General features: G+C 43.5%; 1 protein-coding gene across 1 annotated transcript; it reads right to left on the minus strand.

The window, feature by feature from the left end:
* Window positions 1-13,785: 13,785 nt before the first annotated feature.
* NDUFA9 (NADH:ubiquinone oxidoreductase subunit A9) lies at window positions 13,786-25,920 on the minus strand. Its single transcript, XM_030960956.1, has 11 exons — window positions 25,860-25,920; window positions 23,570-23,740; window positions 22,724-22,821; window positions 22,449-22,540; window positions 19,953-20,094; window positions 19,507-19,609; window positions 18,980-19,047; window positions 18,768-18,844; window positions 17,262-17,357; window positions 15,383-15,449; window positions 13,786-14,054 (listed from the first exon to the last, which is right to left on the minus strand). Exons 1-11 carry the CDS (start codon window positions 25,897-25,899, stop codon window positions 13,887-13,889), a joined length of 1,122 nt encoding a protein of 373 aa, XP_030816816.1. The 5' UTR covers window positions 25,900-25,920; the 3' UTR covers window positions 13,786-13,886.
* Window positions 25,921-26,135: the final 215 nt, after the last annotated feature.

Below are 26,135 nucleotides of genomic sequence, written 5' to 3' on the forward strand. Positions count from 1 at the left end.
AAGGAAAAAAAACTACAAAACTTCATGGAAAATCTGGGGGGAAAGGGCACTTTCTCATGGAAGAAGAAAACAAAGAAATCGGCCTTGCCATCAATGAATTCTGAAGCTCATCTGGAATTTTGTGATTGAACATCTCTCCTCAGGGTCCATGCTGGAACTAAGGAGATTTGTCTGGAAGTTCAGCCAGGTGCCTTAAACCTCCTGGATGAAAAAGCATTTCAACACTGAGCAGTCCTAATTTGAAGCTCAGTCCTCACAAATCTCAAGACAAACAGCAGTCAAGACAGAGCAGTCCCGGGGTGGTTTCATGTGTTTAAAAAGAAAAACAAACGGCCACAGACAAAAGAAAACCTTTTAAATTGAAGAGGATGGCTGATCAGCTCCTCCTCTCCATCAAATCTGGTTTTCCTTGGAGGGTGCTGGAGAGCCCTTTCAAAGTGCAGTGCTGGTCCTGGCTTTGGGATGAAGCCAGCAGGCACAGGAACTCCAGCTCCTGGGTAAAATTCAACTCCCTGTATCCCAAAGGCAGGTCCCAAAGCTGTCTAAATTGTGATCTAGCAATATCTTCAGGCTCTGTTTAGACTGGTAACAGCTTTGGGTGCACACCATCCACACAGAGAGATGGAGAGGCCACTGCTTTGTTCCCAGTGATCCAGCATAGTAACCACAGCTTGGACTAGATAATCTTTAATGTTCCCTTCCAAGCCAAGCCATTCTTGATATGATTCCATGAAAATTACCTAGTTTTGAGACTCTCCAAGGATGAGGATTTTACTGTCTCTTGGAGCTTTACCAACAGTGAACAACTCTCACAATGAAAACCTTTTTCCTTTTATCACATCAGAGAAGATACAGGAGTCCTCACCACAGACCTGAAGTTGCAGGCTCAGAACCTTTTACTTCTCACACAACTATATCTAGACTAGAGCTGTGCACAGCTGCAAGCCTGGACAGAAATCTAAAATTAGTAATATCTTCTCTAATTTCAAAGCTACCTGGAGACAAATCCCCTCTGTTTTCTGAATATTTCCTAAAGTCTTGCAAATATTTCAGTGCTTGGCTTTGTGATTACTACTCTTGCACTGGACTAACCTGGCTGAACCACTGCCTCACATTCAGCTAAACTCACAGTGACCTCCAAATTTGTGTCCCTTTTGGCAACTGGGGGCCTCCCCCACTTGGCTGGTAAGAGTCCCCACTCTGGTAGCTCCACACTAAGGAACACATTTACCTTTTTTTCCCATGTTTCACCCCTGAGAGCTGGCTTGAGGCTGCTCATTGAGCTGTGCAGCATCCAACTGAGAGCAGCAGCTTCTCACACTGTCCTGAGCCTTACCCAGCTCTGAAGTGCCTCATGTTCAAGAACAGCATAGGTTTTCCTCATCCCAAACCTCCCAGGGCTCCTGCTGTGAAGAAAGGAATTAGGAAACCTCCTGCTTTTCCTCTGGACATAAGCCACAGTTTGCTCTAGAGTCATGCTCTGCAGGAGCCAGAGGACTTCAAGCCTTGGGACTGGGTGGAAGCAAATTTTGCAAAAATCATAATTCCTTCTAAAAATTCTCAGTAGTATTGACAATAAAATGAAATGTCCTTGACTGTGGACTCCAGAGGCACTTCATTCAACCTTGAAACACACTGTCCTTAAACTCCAAAACTGGTTCAGGTAGGTGCCAATTTGTATATTTCCTTAACCTTATTTTCAAAGCTGAGGACCACCCTATATTCCCACCTCAAATGGAGACAAACCTTTTCCTGCCCTTTTTTATTCTTTAAGCAGTTACATATTGTCAGGGTTTTTTGTTGTTGTTGTTGTTTCCCCAGCAGTGTCTTGCATAAAACATCTATTATTTAAGTGGAAAAGACAAGGAGATCTGGCTGCTTTGTGGTTTGCTTGGTTTTTCATTCTCATTGCCAGAAATAGTTGATAGTTTCTACTCCAGATATCACTTCTAAAAGGCTGCTAATATTGCCTTGACAATGAAGAGCCATATCACTAGTTTCTTAAATCAGGCTTTTCCAGAAAGGCTGGGAAATCAGTCAAAAAAAATGGGTGACCTTAAGGACTATAATTATAGAAATCACATTAAATAAACCAAGTAAACAGTGTCTTTTCAGAGATCGAACAGAATCTCTCCTCCGTTATGTGTTCAGACCGAAAAAGAATGAAGGCTCCATTTGCTGCTTGATTACAGGATGACTACGAGAGATCAATAGGACAAAACTATGAAGGCAATTAAGAAAATCCTTTGAATGAAAAGAAAAATACTTACTTTGTTTTGCCTAAGAAAATGAAGTTGAAAATGAAATTGCCTAAGAAGTTGAAGTTGATGGCTTCTTTGGTTTCCCGGGAGGAAAAAATACAAAGGAGAGAAATTTCTAAGCTAAAAGACAATCCTGCCTTAAGAAGGACATATGGATTTGTTTATCTCCACTCTCTGAGGAAAGATGTGGGTTGAAAACTGGGGAGAAGTTTCTAAGGATTCAAACTATGAAGTTCTGGAACAGCCTTCCACAAGCAGGGGGCAAAGGAGCCCTTTTCTGACACAGAGCTTGAGTGGTTCTTCCATTGCAAGATTTATGGGCTGTGTGCACTATGCTTGCATGAGAAATTACCCTAAACAGCATTATGGGAAACTACTACAGATCAGAGCCATGAAACACTTGCACAGGCATTATTATTATTATTTATATTTTTGGTCAAAGTTTACTGAATCTTTCCTGCTCCTAGTAATTTTTTTGAGGTGATGAAAACGCCAGAGTTAAAAAAGCCAAGACAGAGAACTGTCCAGCCTGCTGAGGGGAGTTTTAAACTAAGAATGATGGAGGAGGGAGAGAGTGACCAACTGTTTGGTGAAGAAATGGTGGATGGGGTTATCAAACAATGAGGCTGGGATGGTGTGAACAGAAGGGACCTTACTTAAAGTGAGAGGTCCAAAACTGGGCACAGTACTCAAGGTGTGGCCTCACCAGTGCCGAGGGACAACCACTTTTCTAATTAACAGCATAGGCTCCTAAAGCCTGGCATTGCTAAGTGAAATGCACAATAACCAACCTCACAGTATCTTAGGAGGGTCTGTGCAAATGCAATCTGCCGTAATTGCAGCAGCAAGATGTTGTGAAGGACTACTCCCTTACAGAGGGAGATGTTGGCTTATGTTTCTGAACACTTAAAAGTGTGGACAGCTTGACACAGTCCCTGAAATGCTGCACTGTTGCAGTGTCATGCTTAGGGAAACAGCCCATCTGTGGAGGCTTTGAGCAGTCAGACACTTCTAAGGTTTCTATCTTGAAAGGAAGAGGACTAACAGGATGAGAAATAAAATTTTTATGCCCATTTTTTCATCTCATTTCACAGAGAAGGATGGAAGGATTGCTCTGTGAAGGATCAAATGACGTACTTATAGAATCATAGAATTGCTTGGGCGGGAAGGATTGAATGATCATCCAGTTCCAACTCCTCTGCCATTGCAGGGACACCATCCACTAGACCACATTGCTCAGAGCACCATGGATACCTCCATTCCAAAACATTCTATTGTTCAAAATGAATAACGGTAAACTTAGGCTCTTTCATGTTTGCTGACACACACAAGCAGTGCCCATCACAGAGTTTTAAGGCAGATTAAACATGTATAAGGAAGATACTTTGAAGAGAGACATTTTGTAGAATAACAAGTAAGAACATACCTTTAGCCTGTGTGAAGGTGATTCACCTCATGAGATATCAACCTCATTGTGGCCTTCAAGGGCCTGAAGCTCCTTTCAGGGAGCCTACAGAAAGATGCAGAGAGACTCTTGACAAGGGCCTGGAGTGACAGGACAAGGGGGAATGGTTTCACACTGACAGAGAGAAGGTTTAGATGGGATATTGGGAAGAAATTCCTCCCTGTGAGCATAGTGAGGCCCTGGCACAGGGTGCCCAGAGCAGCTGTGGTTGCCCCATCCTTGGCAGCGTTCCAGGCCAGGCTGGATGGGGCTCAGAGTAACCTGGGATAGCGGAAGGTCCCTCTGCCCATGGTAGGGGGGTTGGAACTGGATGATCTATAAGGTTCCTCCCAACCCAGGCCATCTGTGATGGTCATGTAAGACCTCACAATCACAAGTCCCTCAGAACTCACACACTGAAATTTCCTCTCTGTTTATCCCATAGCTCTGAGTGTGTTTGTCATCATCATCTTGTTCTCAGGGCTTTTCCCCTGCAAGCCCAAAGGCCTATTTTAATTGTGGGGTGTTCACCACTGACATTTAATAAACAGTAATTACTTGAGCTTTAATCTGTTCTGCAGGTTCTTTTAAGAGGAACTCAAACCTTCAGGGAGAAAATCAACTGTTATGATGCTTTTCTGAGCTATAAGCAGATGAGGGTTTTTTGCCCTCCCTAAAGAGCAGCAAGCCCTGTCACAGTGTGACATAGGTAGCAAACTGTGAATCTAATTAAGTGTATAATTATGCAGCAGATTGCAGCACAGTGTGCTATTACTTAAACCAACTGACTTGCATGCCAGTCCCAGAGCCATGGAACTCGATGCAGACTGAGCTGAACACACCAAGGAGCATTTCTAGGGTGGGGTAAAGAAGGAGCCAGCCTCAGTTCATCCACACTAATGGCACCTGCACCCCTTCAACAACAATAAAAAAACCCAGCAGACACACAAATTCTAAGTCTAAAGGAGGTACAAAAACAAACTTGGGCAATGCTATGGAGTTGCTCATAAAGGTTTGCAAATATTTGTCTCAGTCTTTTTTGGACATGGCTGTCAGTGTAGAGCTCTAGCACAGCATCTTGAATTATACTAGTAATTATACTAGTAGCACTACTCCTTGAATTATAGCAAATTGGTAATACCTCCTCAAACTGCCTGTGTACATCAAGAATTTCCCCTTTATCAAACTCCCCACATAAGCCATAGCTGGAAGATGTGCGCCATTGCACAATGGAGCTCCCAGGTTTGGGTCCTGACACTTGCATAAATAACACTTCCAGCAAGAATTCCTGTTAAATAATCCACACAGAACTGACCTACATTTGCAAATCTCTTTTGAACCACTGCAAGTGGAATACAAATAGAATGAGAAGCCAGCACTGACTTCAGAGCTCTGTGTGCCCACCACAGCAGGGCTCAAGCAAAGTGTGGTTTCAGTTTCAAAGCTGCTGCCATTATCTCTGATCCTTTAGGCACTTGGAAACAGATGGCACATTTCTGGGGAATTCTGCAGGCAAACACACACTGCCAGGTACCATTTTGCCTTGTCTGGGAGAACTAGGGACTCCAAGTAGATTCACAGTGAACAGATGGAAGAAGTGCTCTGAAGTAAAGCTGAGTCTCCTGAAAATCAGGAAAAATGCGGTTTGAAATGTAATCTGAGATTACAGCCATGACTGGTAACTTAAGTATAAAACAATTGCTAAAATCACATTTGCTACAGAAAGTTGAGCTGAACATCCAGGTATTGTCAGTGCTTGGTTTCAAGCAGGGAGCTCCATGCAAAGCCCCAGATTCCAGGCACAGAGGATGGGATATGACCCTGATCTGCCCTGTGGGATTGATGGATCCTCCCTGTCACTGGCAGTCTTTGGTCTTCCACAGTTTACTGAGGGCTTTTGGGTGGCTGACCGTAAGCAGCTCTGCCTTTTCGCCCTCTCAGTGCTGGTAATTAATTGCCAAGCTGGTGGATGTCCTGTCCCCACCTGGATCTCAACACAAGGGAAAAAGGCTCCCAGTCTGCTGAATATTTAAAAAATCCTTCAGGTTATGTACCAGAAAATTAATGCAAAATGCACTGCACAGGAAAATAGGTACAGGAAGAGAGATAAACAGCAGGTTAAATAGCATCAGCAAAGCATAGGAACATCAACCAAATTAAAAAAAAACTTGAACCAGAGAATGAGGGGACCTACCTGTACTTTGTATAGGAATGGAAAACGTGCTGTGATATGGACAAGAACAGAGACAAACAGGTGAAAACAATAGTAAATCATCTAACTTTCTGAAAACTACCATTTTTCTTCTCTTGCTCTTAACAAAATACAGATGAAATTCAAATAACAATTTGGTTCAACATTGCCCACTGGTCCTGACTGGAGGACACTTGATGCAAACAGGGCTCTATACTCCATTCATAACAAGCACACTTGATGTTTCAACAGGGCTGCAGTTTCACAAAGAGGGAGGAAAATTAAAAGGTAAACCTAAATTTATCTCCTGACTTTAGAGAAGTCAAGCAAAAAAGTATGTGAATGAAAGCAGAGTGGTTTTTTAAAAAATTATATTATTGATTATCACAGTTTCACCACAAAAAGTTTGATCAGAACTAATCAAATCCCTCAGCAACAGATTAAATGATTCTGTCTGTTCTCTGATATAGTTTTCCCTTAAAGAAACTGGCAGTTAATAGGCCCTTAAATAGCTCCTGTCTCCAGATCTGCTCTTCTTTCCATTCCACCGGACACAACTGAATAAAACCTTTTCTTCTTTTCAAATTCTTCTTCCCAAGGCAGGTTCCTGCTGCACACACAGTAAAGCCAAGCAAGCTTGAGCACACAGCCAAGGAGGGAAGCATTTCCTCTGCATTTCTGAATGTTCACCTTTTCAGCAAGAATTTATTCACAGAAAAGGTTATCAAGCATTGGGATAGGCTGCCCAGGGATGATGAGTCTGTGGTTCTAAAATGAAGTCAGCGGCCTGAGCAAATCAGATTAGGAATTTCAAATAGACTGAAGCCAGTTTTTGAAGACCAGCATGAAAAATTTCAAATATATAGAGTAAAAGTTAATTAATAGAGAAGGGGATTGTTCTTTAATTTATGCTGTTGTCCTGGTTTGAAAAGGAAGTGAGTTTTTTGGGATGCTGGGGTCAAACCAATAGGTGCTCAGATTTGAATATTGGCACCTGGCGTGGCGTACTGTCTACAGGAGCAGTATTTGCAATCCTGGCAGGCTTTACCCACTGATTCCCCCTATTTACTGGGTACACCCTCCACTCAACATGAGCTAAAGCACACTTTGGTGTAATGTTCGTAGGTGTAAACCTAACCTTGTTCCCTCAACACTTCTTAGGTCTAGCTGGCATGCCACGATGATACTCAGACTACCCAGACGCCTACACACTATGAAACACCATCTCCTCAGTAGGATCACTCATCTCCTTAACAGCCGTAATCATACTAGTTTTCATCATCTGAGAAGCCTTTGCGTCGAAACATAAAGTCTTACAGCCAGAACTAACAAGCACTAATGTCAAATGAATGCACGGCTGCCCACCCCCATTCCACACCTTCGAAGAACCCGCCTTCATCCAAGTCCAAGAAAGGAAGGAGTCGAACCCCCATATGTTGCTTTCAAGCCCACCGCATAGACCACTTATGCTTTTTTCTCCTAAAGAGATGTTAGTAAAACAATTACATAGTCTTGTCAAGACTAAATTCCAGGTGAAAGCCCAGCACATCTCTACCTAAATATGGCCAACCACTCACAACTTAACTTCCAAGACGCTTCCTCACCTATCATAGAAGAACTGATAGGATTCCACGACCATGCCCTAATGGTTGCACTAGCAATCTGCAGCCTAGTCCTCTACCTATTAACCCACACACTCACAGAAAAACTATCATCAAGCACAATTGACGCACAAGTAATCGAACTCATCTGAACGATTCTCCCAGCCATAGTACTAGTCATGCTTGCCACTGAGGACATGGATACGCCTCTGAGAGCACAGGGGGTTAAAAGCAGAGAACTCCCAGGGGGAAGCTCTCTTGGGCTCCCTTGGTGAAAGAGGTCAGAGCCCCCTGCCCGGCTGCGGGCTGGGCGGGGGAGGGGAAGCCATGCAGCCAGGTGAGGTAGGCCAGGCCTTGGGCAGAGAGGCCCCTGCAGGATGGAAGAGTGGAGGAATACCAAGAGGCATTGGCCTGCCACCCCCGGGAGAGAGAGAGACAGCAGAACAGAGAGACAGAGAGACAGAGAGACAGAGAGACAGAGAGAGAGAGAGAGAGAGAGAGAGAGAGAGAGAGAGAGAGAGAGAGAGGGAGAGGGAGAGGGAGAGACAGATGGTGCTGGTGCCACCGTGAAATTTGATAGCACGGCCGGCCGAGAAGGAGAAGCAGGGGTGCGGTGAGAAGGTGCCTGGCCGGGCAGCCATGGGAGTTCTGGACAGGCAGAGCCTGAGATTTTTTAACCCTTTTCTTGGATGATGGAAACCTTACAAATGCTGATTCTCCTGGAGTTGAATGAGAAGAGAGATAGAGATGAGATAAGAGGAAATGGGCCACAAGAGAAGTGGAGAAGAATCTTAGGTGGGAGGGATGATGGAGTGGCCTTTGGCTGGACCTTTCTTGTATAACCATGGACAGAAGCATTTTTCCTGTGACACAGAGACTGCATTTGGGGGGAGGCAATGGCTCAGAGTCAAGAGAGTGCAGTGATGTTATGTGAAGGAGTGCGTGAACAGAGACAACAGGTGAGGAGGGTGGTGGTGCCCTCCTGAAATAAACATGGGCAGGAGACCTTTCTCCTTTTTAATGCCTTTATTAAAAGTGATCAGCTCAGGTGGGGAAGAACTGATGGGTCCGCGCCCACGACACTGCTACTCCCAGGAGCGACGCAGAGAAGGAGGAAGAGTGTAGCTTTGTCCATTGGTCTGTCGGCAGAGCTGGGGGTTCTGTCCTCACAAAAGCATCAGGAAAGTCCCTTGATTTTCCAGTTTAACATTTGAGGTCCTCTGTCTAGCTGACATCCTTTTTGGTTAGGGTGAGGGGTAAAAAGGCTCTTAGCAGATACTAGATTCTGTTCCTCACGTCTAGTCATCACTTTGATTCATCAATTTTGTGTTGGCTCATTGTTTGTAGGGGTTTTTGGCTAGGTTTGGTGAGGGGTCCCTCCCGTTGCATGCTGGTTCTGAGGTCATTTGCATGCTAACTCCAAGATCTCCTCCTCTTCATTGTCTGGGTGCCATCCTCCAGGAAGCAGCAGGGTGTCACTGACAAAAGGGGGAGTTCTTAACCATCAACAACAGGTAGTTAACGAAAAGGACAGGTGATTACCATAACAAACAGTTAGAACTCCACCCTGGCAGCAACTGGCCCAACCTGTTAACTCTGCAACCTTTTAAAAAAACGGGCAGCTTTTCTACTCATGATGCGCCGTCTTCAGGGAGGAAGAAGATCTCGAGACCCCTCGGCCCCAGGGGGTGAATTTGGGGGGGACTGGTGTCCCAGAAGTGAGAGACTGTGCTTTTTTTGTAACTGGGCAAAGCATCCTTAAAAGGGGAACCCTAGAAGCAGCTCTGGTCCATGCACAGTGGTGAGAGCACTGGGCATGGAAGGAAGATGTCAGGATGGCAAATGGTCTCTGGGCGGTGGTGCCACGTGTGACAGGAAACACAAGAGGTTTCAGCGGTGTTTCCAGGGGAAGCCTATGGTACAAGAGGGACTCCTCTCTCCTTGATGAACTGAGAATTGATTATCTAAAGGGTGGTGATGGACTGAGAGTTGGTGATCTGAGGGGTGGATGTATTGGAAATTTGGTGGGGAGAGGAGGAATGTTTTTGGAAGGTTTTCATTCTGAGTTCTGTGTGTTTCTTTTTACATATAGTTGTAGGTTAATAAAGTTTTTCTTCTTTATTCCTAAACTGGAGCCTGCTTTGCTGTAGTCCTGGTCACATCTCACAGTAGACACCAGGGAGAATATATTTTCATGGGAGCACTGGCATTGCGCCAGTGTCAACCCATGACAGCTGTATAACTAGATTTTTCTTGTTTCAAGAAGACACAAAGATGTGAAAGGTTATTCTTCTTTTGTTATAGATTCACAAATGCACTTAAGTTCAAGCTGGGAATATTCTAAAGGTAGCAGAAGAAAGGAATAAGGTGGTCTGGGGACAACAAACATGGAAAAATGAGGCTCTTTCTTTCCAACCCAAGCTCAACTTAAGGGTATAAAGCATGGGGTGTATGTGGGAGGAAAAGGTAAGAAAAATGCTGGCAAAACTGGAAACAGGCAAACATCTTTTGTTTTCATTTTCACTCAGTTGTGTTACTAAATTACTGCTCTGACACATTCTTGGGATACAATCTCTGCTTTGCCCAGGCTTCCCTCAGACTTCAGAGGCTCAAAAAATGAAGTGGCAGCATCAACTTTATTTTAATTAACAGCAACATTAGCTAGAGGTGAACTTCCTAAGGAAATTGTACCTACAGAATGCATATGTGCTCCTATTCTCTACCCTTCCCTCAGAAAGTCCTGTTGGCCAAAGATAAGACAAATTCACAAACAAGAGAGCAAAACCTGCACTTTACCCACACATAGAAAGACTAGAACATAAATTTAAGCCTTACACACCAGTTAATTCCATGGCAGGGAGACAACACAAACACCTTAACAGGGACAAAATGAGGTGCTGATGCCATTATAGCCCTGAGAGGCCAAGCACAAGACACAAACCCAGAAGAAACAAGATGTCTCCAGGGGAGAATCTTCAGCTGCTCACTGAAGCTACAGCTTGCAAAACCATCCATTCTTGAATCTGTAAAGCCCACAACAAATATTTCAGATAACAAAAAGGCAAAAGAGTGATTTACTGCAGGAACTGTTGCCTGGAGGGAAGCTGCAGCTCACCAGAGCTCCCACAACCACCACTGAAAGAGCCAAACTGACTCCTTACCATGCACCTACCTCCCTCACCCCCACCTAGGGCTGCTTTAAGCAGTTTGTTGTCACCTTTGCCCCCATTCTTCCCTCCAGCCACACCTGTGCACACTTGAAAGGCTCCTCTGGTGCAGGCAGTTGGACAAATCCCTTACAGCACCTGAGGTGGCCCTCAGGCAGAACTGAGATTCTGTTTCTTGGTACAGACTGCTTTGCCCAGGGATCAGAAGCTGAGAGCCATTTCCTCCATGTAGAGAAGGTTTGCAATAGTAAGGTTCAGGGATAGTCTTGAGACAAATGAACTCAATGGTTTTAGAGCAAGGAACACACACCTCAGTTGCCAAAATCACAGAATCACAGAATGGTTGGGGTTGGAAGGGCAAAGATCATCTTGTTCCAACCCCCTGCCATGGGCAGGGACACATCCCACTAACCTAGATTGCTCAGAGCCCCATCCAGCCTGGTCTGGAACACTTCCAGGGATGGGGCAGCCACAGCTTCTCTGGACAACCTGTGCCAGATCCCTCTGGAGCGCGCCCTGTCCTTCAGGTGTGACAACTCTGCCTTAGCGTCATCTGAAAACTTCCTGAGGGTGCACTCGATCCCTTTGGCTACATCATAAAAAAAGGTATTAAATAACACAGGTCCCAGCATGAACTCCCGAGGGACACCCCTTGTCCCCAGTGTCCATCAGGATAGTGAGCCGTTGACCACTCCCCTTTGGATATGTATACACAAGAAACTTTGGAGGGAAGTATTTAATAGCTTTTTAATCAGTTGTATCAGCCCAGAGGATGAATGTTGGGGAAGGAGGTTCCAGAAGAGGTGAATGGAAAACCGGGATCAGGATTTGCTAAGCAGCAGCTCCGACTACTGGCGATTCAGTGCAAGCCAGGTCTGTGTTGCTAGAGATGTTTTTCCAGCTGTGGATTCCATGTGCTGCTTCAAACCAGAATCTCGGTAACAAAATCCCTGACATTCCCTAGTGACGATGAGAAAGGCAATTTCCATTCGGTAGTTTGCAACATGCCCAACTGATGTTAACCTTTTCCAAGAAGGAATGGTGTTTAGGGAGTAAGTTCCCAGAAAGAAGCCCTATAGCAGCTCACAATCACTGTTCTTAGTTCTGCCACCAGCTTCCCTTTGCTTTTTTGTCAGTGCCCTTCATCTTCTGCTCCCCTACCTCAAAGAAGCAGCAATAATATTCTCATTAATTACTCAACATTTGGATTGCTTTAAATATATCGGTCCTCTGATCTCATCTCATAGAATAGTATCCACACGCATTTCTTAGGGCAGAGAGAAAAGAAGTAACAGCATGGAGAGAGATGTAACTACAGAATAATTACTGCCAGCATGAATGCTCCTCTCAGTCATTAAAATCTGCCCGCTAAGCAACTGGAGAAACCTTTAAGCATTTCTCAACCTGGAGAAAAAAAGGCTCAGAGGACCCTCTGGCTCTCAACAACTCCCTGACAGGATGGTGTAGCCAGGTGAGGGTCAGGCTCTGCTCCCACTAAGAAGAGACAGGATAATAGGAAACAGCCTCAAGCTGTGCCAAAGGAGCTTCAGGCTGGACATCAGCAGGAATTTCTTCATGGAAAGGCTCCTCAGGCATTGGAAGGGGCTGCCCAGGTACACTGTGGAATCCCCATCCCTGGAGGCATTCAAGAAACCACAGGGTATGGCACTCAGTGCTCTGGTCTAATTGTCAAGGTGGTAACCCAAGATTGGACTCAACAATTTTGGAGATCTTTCCAACCTTAGCAATTCTAGGGATTACAGTAATTCTGTACTCAGGGCTGTATTACAAAATAAAGGAATTGCTACAGAAAGCTAACTTGGGAGAAATCACAGCGTAGTTTCTGCAAGGTGGGAAGGAGAAGTGCTGTGTAAGGCAAAGTATTGTGGTGTGATGCTCCACTTTACCCATATTCTTGATGTGGAACAGCTGCTTCAAGTAAATTTCTCATGGATATTCACCCCTTTCCCACTCTCTAATGGCTGTCTGAATTAAGATCCTGTAGGAGAGCTCAGTGGTGCAACTGGAAAAGCTGTGCTTTGCATGAGGGGGGCGGGAAAAATAAATCACTGCACCATGGTAAACATTTCAAAAACTGGCACCTCACATTCCAACACTGCCTTTGCCAGCTTTTCCTGCAGCACTTTGCTATCTGAAAATGGAAACTGCTCGTTAGCTGTGCAGGGCTATGTGATAATTGCATCTCTCTATACTCTTCTGAAGCAGCTCAGGAACACGAGTGCTTTCACAGCAGGATGTGAGCAACATGCAATAAATCAAGATCAGGGCCACATTTAGCAAATGAGTGCTAATAAGACTACAGAGTTAGGATCTGATAGAGAAAAGCTGGCAGTCAAAAATAATAAAAGTTTATGCTCAAATTACTAATAATATGCACTTCACTTCCAGTTTGCCCTAGCTTTTGAACTTATGTTATCAAAAGAAAAATAAAGAATCCATGAGAGAGCCAAATTTAATACTTCCTTCAAAGGCAGGATCAAAAAACTCACAAGAATCCACCTTTTTCTCAGAGTAAACATTAGCAGCAGCAGTTTTGATGTGGAAGCTCTTGAAATCTGAGAAATGCTTTGTCCAGGAGTTTCACTGTACTTTGGCAATACAGAAAGAGGGAGAGATCCTGTCCTCTGGCTACAGCAATCAGCTGAGGGAGCTGGGGGGTGTTTAACCTGGAGAAAAGGAGGCTCAGTGACTTTGTGGCTCTTTGCAACTCCCTGAAAGGAAGCTGACACTTTCTTTAAGAGCCACGTTCAGAAGAGTCAAAAACTTAAAACCAGGGCTTTGTCTGAGATCTCGTAGTCTGAACAGGCAGCATTCCCAGCAATTCCTACTGCAAAGGGCACGTTCTGGATGACCTAGTCCCGAACTGCAACACTCTTGAAACTATTTGAGCACCTAAAGCTCAGTGATACATTTACTTTGAGAGCCAAGGGAGAAAGGCACAAGTGTTACAGCATATTCCCTCCAGTCCCAATGCTCAAAACATTACAATGCTCACCAGCTAAGCAACCATGTTATTTGCTTCTGTGGCAGAGAGAAAATCCACACTGCAGTGACAGTCCCCCCCCTTAACGGAAAAGACAACACTGGTGAAATACAGGTTACATGATTAATACATTTTACTCAGTATGTACACAGTTCTCCAATGAAGTTGGGTCATCCAAAGGCAGTTTAAGAAGCTTTAAGTATCCCCCTTGCCAGCTGTTACATGGGTTGTGTTTTTGGCTTTGCTTCCTCCAGCTCAGCGTCCAACCAGCGGAACCTGCGGTGACGGCGCAGGACTTCGATGGCTTTTTGTTCCAGGGGAGTTGGTTCAATTCCCAGCTCTTCAAAACCAGGAAGGTCAGGAAATGTCATGTCTGTTGTGTGAAACTTCAACAAGAATGGGGAGGGTAAGGAAAAAAGAAAAAAAATTCACTTGAAATGAACAGCTTTACACCCAATGCAATTATTCTCCTGCCAAAAGAAGTAAAAGAAGCAGAGGAAGAAAGATTCAAACAGAACTGTGGCATAATTACACAAGGTCTTGAGTACCAAGACTTTCAACAGGAGGTACAGGTATTCTGCATCCAGCAAGAAATCCTTCAGGCTTTAATTCAGGAATAAATACCATGCAGGAAGTGCCTTCCTTTATTCTCCATACCTTATCAGGGAGGTTACTGCATTGCAACAGCAAAATTAAGTGGAACTCCAAGGCTATACTTGAACTCCCAATTATGGATATTTTGATTTGTCAAGAAAATGTTATGTTGAATTATCACCTCTGGTAGATGGTTTTGCTCTGTTTATGGTTTAGAACATGGCTCTGTACAAACAGCTGATTCTATTACCATAGTTAATTTTATTTCCATATATGCAACCCATAGAAAACAGAGATTTCTCTTATGCTGGTGTTCCTTGAAAGGTCTTTTGAATCAAACACATCTAATATTGTACAGATTATTTAAGAAAGAAAAGCTTGGAAAGAGGAACAGTCAGACCCAGAAATGACATGGAGAAACTTCCTCTTACACTACCTATACTACAGCTGACTTGCAGCTGTTTTAGTGATTTTGGTGCAGGCTTATTTTATGAAATGTAATGGAAGAAACTACGAAGGCAGCTGAAGAAAGGTTTTTGGAGATGTTACAATTATATCCTGGGGGACAATCAGGTTAAGTACGTGATTGATACTGTGTTATAACAAAATATATTGAAATTCCAATGCTGCAAAACAGGTGGGAGAGTTACTCCACAATTCAGAAAGCAGAAAGTTTAGGGAATGTACATGACTATCTTTGCTAGCTTACACATATGCCAAATTTTGACACTAATACTTTCCTTGCTTGCAGTTGGTTTTTTGCAACTTATTTCTCCACCCCCAGTAAAACATTCTGAGAAGTCAGGAATAAACATGAAGTGGCAACATTCTCCCAGGAAACACATTTGAATGTTAAGCGAGATTTTGGAATGTGTGCAGGGTGTCAGTTCAACTTCAGTTGTTAAAAACACCATTCCATGGATGATGGAAGTGATTTTAGTGCATCTAGAGGTACCTAAACTGACTAAGAGTGGGGAGCACTGCCCTCCCTCACTTTGCCCATCCAACCTCCACTTTTTTCAATTCCATGTGGTTTTGGGGAAAGCAAAACTCAAGTGGGAGTTAAAAATGCACAATGAAACATTTTCCAAGAGAGATTTTTGGCTGGTCCCACACTTACCCGATCCACCTTGTCCCGTGTCAACCATGGTTCAAACGGATTCATCTCAAAGAATCTTGCAACTAAACTGTGAACAGAAGAAATATTGCAAAAGTGCAGTCATTTATCCAGATACATAGAAATCCAGTAAAAATTATTTCAGACTTAATAGATGGTGAGCAAGAGCTTGTTCTGAAGCTGTTCTTGCAAGCTCTGAGTTCATTATAGCACTAGATGTGCCAGCCACCAAGTTCTTAGTTGTGTTTCTGGTAATTAACTATTCCTGAATTGTTGGATCTTGTATTATTTTACTTTGGATGGAATGGAGAAGCAGATCTCTAGAAGTCAAAATGAGCATTAGTGGGTAGGGAAAGTAAACCCCCCATCCAATTCCCCACACAGCAGAGAGCTGAGTCTTGCCCCTGCCTTTCATTCGAACTCTGTTCCCTGCCAGTGTAGGCAGCAATCCAATTAGTCATGACGTTGGATTCAATGCCTCTAGGAGCAAACACACTCGCTGACAACTAAATGAGTTATCAGCAACACAAACAAGCTGGTGTAATCTGAAGCAATCTACAAAAAGGGTGAGGACTGGGGTATCCACAATTTTCAGAAATGAAGCTTCCCTTGAAAGAAAGGAAATCTGACAGGGAAAAGAAAATAATGCTACAGTTCTTGCTCAGTGTCTCAGGACCAACAGCAGAATCTCTCACTGAAAAGGTAGGACTTGCTCCAGTGCTCACCTGGCAGATTAGGGTGTTACTGAGTTAGTGCACATAAACACAACCAGGCTCATCTGCCTTTTAGGTGCATTCTTTTCTCAAAAATATGAACTATCACTTAGTTTAACCCATAAATAAAAAAGAATAATATGGACTGCAGCAAATGTGAATGAAACTAAGAAGCATCCACATAGCACCTTTCTAACAAGCTGCTCTGTATCACCAGAGCCATGTGCCTGGTGCCTCTTACAGCCAACAGAGGAACAGCCACAATAGATTAGGATGTTCTCAGTGTTATCCATCAGCACTTCCATGGATCCAATGCTGAGTCGTACTCCTATAAGGGTTCTAACTCTGGTGACTGATTAAGCTTGTTAATTTGCATTGTACTAAAAACGAGGAGGACCAGTATGCCAAATAATAAAATAGTCCCATTGTGCTGAGGGCAACTTCTGAAACGGCATTTATTGTTTGGGGTAGCTCTTCAAAAAGATGTGATTATTCCCTGAGGATCAGGCCCAGGCTCAGCAGCAGATCCTTAAGATTGTGCAAAAAAACCTGTCAGGGCCTGAAGTCAGCAACATACACACAGATCTTCCCTGTGGTATTGTTAAAAATCATTTGGTTTGCTACTAATTTTGTTGAATTAGGACCTTTTGCTACTTCTTGGCTCAGCAAAGCCATTCAATCACAGAATGACTTAGGTAGGAGAAGACGTCCAGGATGATCAAGTTGAACCTTTGCTGATCACCACCTTGTCAACCAGACCAGACCACTGAGTGCCATGTCCAGTGGTTTCTTCAACATCTCCCTGGGCAGCCCATTCCAATGTTCAACTACCCTTTCTGCGAAGCAGTTCTTCCTGATGTCCAACCTGAGCACCCATGGTGCAGCTTGAGGCTATGTCCTCTCACCCTGTCCCTAGATGTCCGGAAGAAATGACTCTGGAATGAACAGCTATGTTAAGTTCACTACAAGCATGCATTTCACATACCAGCTCATCAAATGCAGGCCTGTCCCCCGAGCTGAAGGCGCAAAACTGGCTAACAAGTACCTCAGGAAAGGCAACTTCTACAGCCTCACTACCTTAATAACAGCTGGGCACAGTAAGTAACCCATGCAACAGGTATTTATGCTTCTGTGCTGCCAAGAGCTTATTGAATTAGGGTCCCACTTACTGGTAGAGAGGCCGTGGCAGCGGGTAGGGAATGAAGGGGTGGTGGGCAACAGCGTAGATGTACTCAACCATGTCGTACAGGAGGTACCGGTGAGGGCTGGAAGGGAACGCAGCAAACATCACACCTCAGTCAGCTACACTGCAATATTAGCACCAGAGAAGAAAAACAACTTTAAACCCTCCACCCCTAAGGCTACAAAAAGCCTGTTTCTTCAATCCAAATAATTTGCCTGCAGAGATTCCCCTGTGGCTCACAGGGACAAGGTTTATCCTGGAGGACTGCAGCCTTTGGAAAGGCCCATCCTGGAGCTGGGGAAAAGCATGGAAAGGATTCGGCAGAAAGGAACAGTGGGCTGCTGGCCAAGGCTAACCCACCACAACCACACTGGATGAAGTGTTACTGTGTGCTATGAAAGCACACCTGAATGTCCCTCCTTCCATGCTCACTCCAATTCTGAACTCAAAGACTTCCATCACTATGAGAGGAGTTTGTTCAAGCCCACTTGGAAGCCAGAAATCAAATGGAGAATTAAGGATGCTTTATTAAAACATTCCATCTTTGGTAGGAAATGGCTGCAGGGAAATTGATTCACTTGCCTTTACTTGACTAAGAGTATTTTGTTCTATTTAAAAGCAAGATGAACTGTCCAAAAAATGGATTCCCTCTCTCTCAACATGGAGAGAATGAAGCAGTCAGTCTTCCATCCACTTGCCTAAGAGTAACACAAACCACTGGGAATTCCCATTCCTTTCTTGTTCAGATCCTGCCTTGGCATTTTAGGCTGTCTAGATGTGCTCAGACTGAGCTGTTAGGTATCTCCCTTGGCCTTCCAGGCAATTTGCTGCCATTCCAAAACATTCTGAAAAGCTCCATAACACCACAAGAGCACACTGCTGAGCAGTTTGATAAATGCAGGATCTCACAGATGCCAAGGTCTAAGATTACAAGCATGAAAACTGAGCCTTCAACTGACATGTTCTCCAGAAAAGTTCCAAGAGATCAGAGAGCCATAAAATGCATACCATTGAAAGGGTCCCTAAAACCATCTCATTCTATCCCCACCTTCCACTATCCCAGGCTGCTCAGAGACCCGTCTAACCTGGCCTTGAACACTTCCAGGGATGGGGCAGCCACAGCTTCTCTGGGCAACCTGTAAATCCAGTCTCTAACTGTAGATCCACTGCCTCTAAGCCATTTTAATTCCAGGTGGTTTCCACACAGCTTTACCAGAATTTTCCCTAAATCCATATTGTCTAGCATGTTTCCCAAGCTGTCTACTTCTTTGTGTGCACATACATCACATGAAATGCAGTGGGGCCCAGATTAGGATTTTCAAAGTACTTACAGTAAGAGCTTGAGCCATTTTTCCTCCCAAAAAGGAGGTGGAATTTATTGCAGCTCAAACTGTGTGCATGGATGGAGAAATAAAATGTACTGTGCAGCATGCCAAAAAATGACACTAAAAAGATGTACTACAGTTAATTAGAATCAGAAAAAGTGACTTACCCAGCCAAGGCATATGTTTTTCCTTTTGCATCAGGATTCTTAATTGCATTAATAATTGCCTTTGCTACATCAACCACCTGCGAGGAACAAATTCTGACAAGTTACCAAGAGAGAACAGGAATACATGCACACACTCTTCTTTCAGAGGTGGTTTATAGACCGACACATCCACCCACCAAGGATTTGGGATTGGGATTTCATGGAAAACTTACATAGACTGGTTGCTTCACTGTTTTTTTGCCCAGAGAAACAAGAGGGACACCACCAAACCAACGCATGTCTGATGGGAAAAAAAGGGAAAATCTGGGAATCCTTTCAGCACCAGAGTAACCAAGACATTTGACACCACACTGAGTGTGGATCTCTTCTGAAAATTGACTTCTCTTTTAAAAAAACTAGGATTGGTAAGAACTCCCAGCCAATTGCAGCAGCATTTTTTTTCAAGACACATTTAGTTTTCGTATTAACAGTAATGAGAAGGCTGCATTTGCTGTTTCGTTAGAGTGGGTCAATACATCCCCCCAAAATAAAATGATTACAAAAATAAAAACAAAGAGCAACATCTAACTAGATTGAGAAAGAATTCTGTCAAGAGGTGAGAATTTAGTATGTTGCTGTACATCTCACACATTTCTGATATGAACACACCTGCTTTTCAGAAGCAAATCCCATTTTCTCTCTTTTCTCTACAGGCAGTTACACAAATCATACATGGGTTTATTATTTCAAGAGTACCTACTTGCATAATGATTGAGAAACCGGTCCTCTCTCCCAAACATCTCAGAGGGCTTCAGAATCACAGCATCTGGAAATTCTTCCCTCACAGCCTCCTCTCCAACAGCCTATCAATTAAAACAAACACATTCATTACATCCATGCTGAACCAAGCTGAAGTGGATGCCTTTCATAACAGAAGGCATCCTTGACTGCAGAATTGAAAGAAATTATGCCATCAGTAGCACAAAAATTATTTATATCTAAGCCATTTGATCCTCAAGATGCTGCACTAAGATAAAGGTCTCACAGAAAGCCCAAACATTCCTCAGCTGCAGAAAACAGCATGTAGTAAATTCATACACTGATGTCCTTCAAACAGCCCCAGCTGGGGGAAAAATCCAAAACCAAACCAAAACCAAATACAAAGTACGTTCTCCGGAAATACATTTAAGTGGACTCCAGACTTACTTTGTTCCTGAGGTATTTGGAGGGACTCTTCATGCTAGCATTCAGGTGAGAGATATGAATGAATTTTTCCACACCAGCTTCCTTACTTATCTGTGCGATACTTTGAGGAATATTTACAAATTCATCTTCAAATTTGAAGTTTCTAAAGCAAGGCAAGACCCAAACGTTACTTTAAGAGCAATCAACAATGGCTGCCACTCAGCGAAAAAGCAATTATTACATATTACTTGAATGTATTATCAAAAACCTACACTGACAGTCTTAGAAACAAAATTTCCCTTCATGATGGACTCTTCATATAATAAAAATTAGAGGAAAGTGAAATTGCAACTGTAATCTTCAATTTTAGCTTCTCTGCCCTTTCACCTGATAAGATTAAATCAGTATGAAAAATCCTTTTGTCCACTTGTCTGTGACAAAGAGAAAACTCCCAGTAAAAGTGAAAGCAGGTTATTTTTATTAAAAGAAGCTCTCCTGCATCTTGAACTCTGAGTAAGGCTATATTTTCACAAATCCTGTCCAAAATTTGCCTTGATTTGACACACCTAATTACACTACAAAGAAGCTCGAAATTTCTGAGCAGCACAAATCAGGGTAGATGCTTGGCAGGGGAGAAGAAGACAAAAACAAACCAGAGAACATAGAGGTGCTCATGCAAATGGAAAAACAATTTGTCAGAGCATTTAGAACCATTTCAGAGCTGAAAGAGACTTCCAGGAGAAGCAAGAAATCCTCCCCCTACTGTATGATATTCAAGGGGCCTAAATTACAGGGTTATACTGTCAACCAGTTTGGTATCTCATCAAGATCAATACAGAAGCTCTGTCTCCATGCAGAACTGCTAACAATTCCAAAATTGCAAGAAAGATAATTGGCTTCTCACATTGTTGTACTGTCCCTGTAGGCACTCCTGCATCTTTACCATTTGCTTTGGGTAACAAACATCTTATCCAAACACCTCCCTCTGCGTCCTTATATCCTCCCACAGCTCTTCAGATCCCACTGGAGCCCAAAGAAAGGCTTAAAAATACGAAGTTATTTTTGAGCCTTCAATAACTAATCTGATCCTGGGAACCATCACTCCTTTTCTGCTCACCAAAACAGATTTAGAAACACACAAGAACAACATCCCTTCCGTAACCATGGAGTTTCAAACAACATAGTACACACAGAGGAGCCTGGACACAAGTACAAAGCAAGGAAGAAAATATTTCATGGTAGGCTTTGCTTTTTTTGTCTGATCTCTCCATCTAATCTTACTTTTCTTCCTGGACAAGTTTTTCACAGGCTTTGGGATGATTACAGCGGTTACTCTGACCTCATGTTTAACAAACCAGAGAACTCGATCTCAGGGTTTCAAGCACCACCACTGATACCCACATGCACAAAACATGTGATTAAAACATTTGTGCCACACAGTGGTTAAGTTCTGTAATGTCCAAAAGTTTTAAACATGGACCAAGACTTGTCCGTTTCAATCTATTGAAACTGCACAAAGAACAAGGTTTGGGGATTTTTAAACAGAATGAAACTTTTTGTTGTTGTCCTCATACTTCCTTTTAACAATAAAATAAACTGTCTTTTCTATAAATCACACCTTTTACACAAGACCAGAAATTTTGAACATCAAAGGGCTGTTCATAAAAAAAGGGCAATAAAAGCATTAGGTGATCAGAGATGAAACTGGTATCTATGTTTGTTTCTGTCTACTACCAGAGCAAAAATTATGCACCACACAAAGGCAAATCTCACCATCAAATTTTTGTCTGGTAGTTCTGCACAAGGCTTTAAATAAAATGGACATAATTGCATGAACACATACACACACTCTGAAGGTGGCTGTTACAGGTATTTTTAACCTACAATATGGGAATTTTTAAATGAATTTCAAAAAGAAACTATTCTTAGAAACTATTATCAAAGAATGCTTCTGTAGCTAATATTGTCTGTGCCAAAATTCTACCAAGGAATGAAGTTATTAGTCATAATCTTAATGATCAATGTAAGAATTAACTCTCCATCAGCTATTCCTGTTTGATGGCGGCTTTTTCTAGCAGGCTACAACACATCACTATGTCCAAGTGACAGGATGAAATCTTACTTCTGTGATAATGTAAATGCAAATATAATGTAAATATGAGTTAAATATAAAAAAGTGTCAATGTAAATATAAATATAAAAAATTGGTGAGGCTCTGTCATCTATAGGAAGGCACTCAGGGAACACTCATCAGGTATGTGAAAATAGCACATTTGATTTTTCTGACAGAACAAAAGCTGTACACTGGAAAATTTTGGAAAGAATGCACTTTTCCAAAGCAGATCACAACCAGGACCGGAGTTAACCTTTTAAAGAAATTTTATATGCAAAATCTTGGGGTTGCCTTTTCCCAGAAGCCAAGAACAATGACAACATCACTGCACACACATGCTGTAAAACATGGCTACAATAACTGGTGCAAATCTATCACATATAAGAAAAGAAAAAGAAAATTACTTTGTTTCCCATTCTTTTCCAATAAGATTAATGACCACATTGCTGTGTTCCACGGCTCTTCGGATGGAATCTTTGTCCCTACAGTCCCACTCCTGCAAGCAGAGTATCAAATGGGGAAAAGATGAGATAATGTGTAAATAGGCATCACCAAAGCAAGCTCTTTCACACCATTTCCATTTAGAGGCTAAACAACAGCTGGAGCTGTGTCTTTGAGAAGGATTACCTGGCTGCCTTGTACAGCGAGGGCTTTGTGATTGTTCTCTAGCCAGACTCACCATGAAGAGAAGCTGCCCCAGGTCACCCATGGGCCGCAGATACATCAGGTCATACTGATCACAGCGATAGGGGATGATGACTTGAGAGCCAATGCGACCTAAAGGGCCACAAAAACCCCAAAGTTTCAAACAAATACATCCCTTTAAGTAGATGAATTTCTGAATAAACAAAAATCCCTTTCCCCCCGGCATTAAAGCACTACAATTAGACATAGGTATCTTGAATGCATATCTGCAAAGCTAAAAGTAGAACAGAACTACGGTTCTTCTTGAACCTACATAATTCAAATTCTTAAATAGGATTTTTTACTTAATATTTAGGCCTGTAAGACAAAATGCCAAAGCTCAATAACATACAAAACAAAAATGGTGTGTCCTATAAACAGAGCACAATACCTAAAAAATGGAACATTTACAAGGATATTTACATTTTGTAAGCTACATGAAAAGAAGGAGGGGAAAAAAGCAGCATGGGTTATTTTCCAAAATTTAAATTCAAAAGGGCAATTTTAAAGAATTCCAATCAAACTCCTGCAAACCTTTAGTAAAATGTCCTAATAAGGCTAAACCAGAAGAATCAAATACATGCTGTAGATTTCCTCAGACTTGCATTCTATAGAGGGGTAGGACTTCTTTTAATGACCTTAATCTTCCAAAGCTCCAAAATTTCCTTGATTAAAACACTTTTTACTACTTGTCACATACTGGAACTTACAGAGACTGCAAAACACTTTTAAGATCCACAATGCCAGAAACTTCTCCATCACCCTGCAACCTAATGACTAATTGGTTTTGTTAAACAATTTTTAGGTAGTTTCTTTAATCAGTACTCCTGGTGAGCATTACCTAAGCGGTTGACAACATATCGTCCCAGGAAACCTGTGGCTCCAAAGACAGTGGCCACAATGCCACTGACAGAGGATCTTCCACTTCTCCCATGAGGGATCACGGCGTGATGGACCAGCCGGTGCTGCTGCAATACAGATGGTGCTGCAGTCAGGACAGAAATTCCATGGCCTGCAACATGGAACAGGAAGGAGAGATTTTGGGACATTAATTGAGATTCAGCACTGCTAACTCACAGCTTATATTGGTTTTCTCATCACAGATCCTTTTTCTCTAATATCCCATGCCAAGGCTTTTTATGGACTGTTTCAGAGATATTTGGAGAGGTCAGAGGGGAGCAGGCCTGGGAAGTTGCTGGTAAAGTTAAGGACCAAACTGAGACAGGGAAGGAGCAAACAAAGATTATCAGTTCTTAAAGAGCAAGTAAAGCTCACTGTGAGTTTAACGTGAAGCAAGTAAAGAATACTCAGTAAAAATATAAAATATAGCAGAGGAAGCAATCCTCCTGTATCACAGTTCTGAAGCAAGGAGGGAGCGATGCAAAGAGCCAGATCCATGATACATGGCATACTGCCTCAAAGCGGTTCCTTTCCTCAAGGAGCTAGGAAAACTTGGGGGCCAGAGAGGCAGGACATCATCAGGATACTGATATGCAAGAGCGTGTGGTGACAGGACAAGAGGGAATGGCCTCACACTGACAGAGAGGAGGTATAGGATAGGATATCAGGAAGAAATTGTTCCCTGTGAGGGTGGTGAGGCCCTGGCACAGGTTGCCCAGAGAAGCTGTGGCTGCCCCATTCCTGGAAGTGTCCAAGGCCAGGCTGGATGGATTGGGAGCAACCTGACATGTGCACACTTGAAGAAGGTTTTATCCCAATGTGGTTAGGAATTACCAGTTACACAGGGTCACTGACACTGCAACCACAATGTTCAGAAGATCAAAAGGATAGGGGGTGTAGAGGCATAAATGATATTCCATCACCTCAGCTGGCAGAGCCCAAACCAGAAAGTCCAACCAGATTTCAGCATCTGAAGGAGGTCTTTCGCTACCCAAAAGTCTATCTATCCCTGTTTTCTCCATACCCCACAAACTGGAAAAAGATATTGCATCTCCAATTTTGTCCTGAAAGACACCTTGAGAGCCACTGAAAGTTAAAAAATCAATAATACTTTACAGCTTTCAACAACTCAGTGGCTTCCTTGCTGTTACTACTGCAAAAATTATTGGTGGCAGGCTCCTCATAATGTCATTACCATACCAACAAATAATATCTAAGTACTGTCTTGTATTCTCCCACTTTTCTGAATTTGCTGCTGTGCTTATCTTACACTATAAGGTGTTCAGTGATGAGCAATTTTCCTTGTTCCATAAGTCTATGAGGTCTGGCTACCCTAAATTATCACCAGCTATGGTTATATGTCCAATCATTGCTTTAAATTGCATTTTCTGGAGCAGCTGTGGCTGCCCCATCCCTGGCAGTGTTCCAGCCCAGGTTGGATGGGGCTCTGAGCAACCTGGGATAGTGGAAGGTGTCCATGCCCATGGCAGGGGGCTGGAACTAGAAGACCCTTAAGGTCCCTTCCAATCCAAATAATTCTGTCATTCTATGAATTAAAGCTCAAATATCTGCAGTGAACCCAAAGCACTTTTTTCTCTACCCAAAAGTTTGTCTATACCCATTCTCTTCCAACCCCACAAACTGGAAAAAGACACCACATCTCTCACTTTGTCCTGGAAGGCAGTCTGACAACTACCTAGGTAAATAAAGAACACACCGGTCCCATTAAAAGGATATTAAATTCCTCTCTGCCCTTTACCAACAAAACCCGTTTGCCATCTCCCATGTTACTTAATCTAAGACTGTGGGTAGAATCAGTTGAAACACAATCAAAGACCCAAATACACGCTGAAAATATAACATTGGTAGCTGAACTTTACCACAGATCATGACCCAAAGGTCACAGTCACCTAAGAAACCGCAAAAGGAATCCAAGCTTTTAGCTATAGGGCAGCGACAGCCCCAGCGCGACACCCGCAGCTACATCCCGGGCCCTCTGCGCTCCAATCCCCAGCTCCCTAAGGAGAAGGGAGGCACAAATACGATCATTTCCGCGCCCCCGGAAAAATTCTCAGCAGCTCCTTTCCAGCCGCTGCGGTACGAGCTCCCCTCACGCAGAGCCAGAAGCAGAGCGTGGCCCGGGCCGGGGCAGAGCCGCACGGGCGGGCCGAGCTGGCTGAGGGCGGTGGGCACAGCGGGGCCATGACGGGCCCGGCGGGGCTGACACTCACCTGCCCTTGGCAGCCGCAACCCGCGCGTCGCCGCCGCCATCTTGTGTCTTCCTGGGGCGGGGCGGCGCGTGCGCGGGGCCGCGAGCGCAGCGCGGCTGCGCAGGGCGGGGCCGCGGGGCCCTCGAGGGCCGCCGAGGTGATGGAAGTCACGGGCTCGTTAGTGTGGGAGAGCTTGTGGAGTCGCCGTGTTCGCCGGGCTGTGGCACTGAGTGGTGCCTCTGCTGTTTCCTCAACAGCTCAGGGTGTAACAATAACTCCATCGCCAGCCTGGGCAGC

The sequence above is a fragment of the Camarhynchus parvulus genome, chromosome 1A, assembly GCF_901933205.1.
Source record: "Camarhynchus parvulus chromosome 1A, STF_HiC, whole genome shotgun sequence".
Taxonomy (NCBI): domain Eukaryota; kingdom Metazoa; phylum Chordata; class Aves; order Passeriformes; family Thraupidae; genus Camarhynchus; species Camarhynchus parvulus.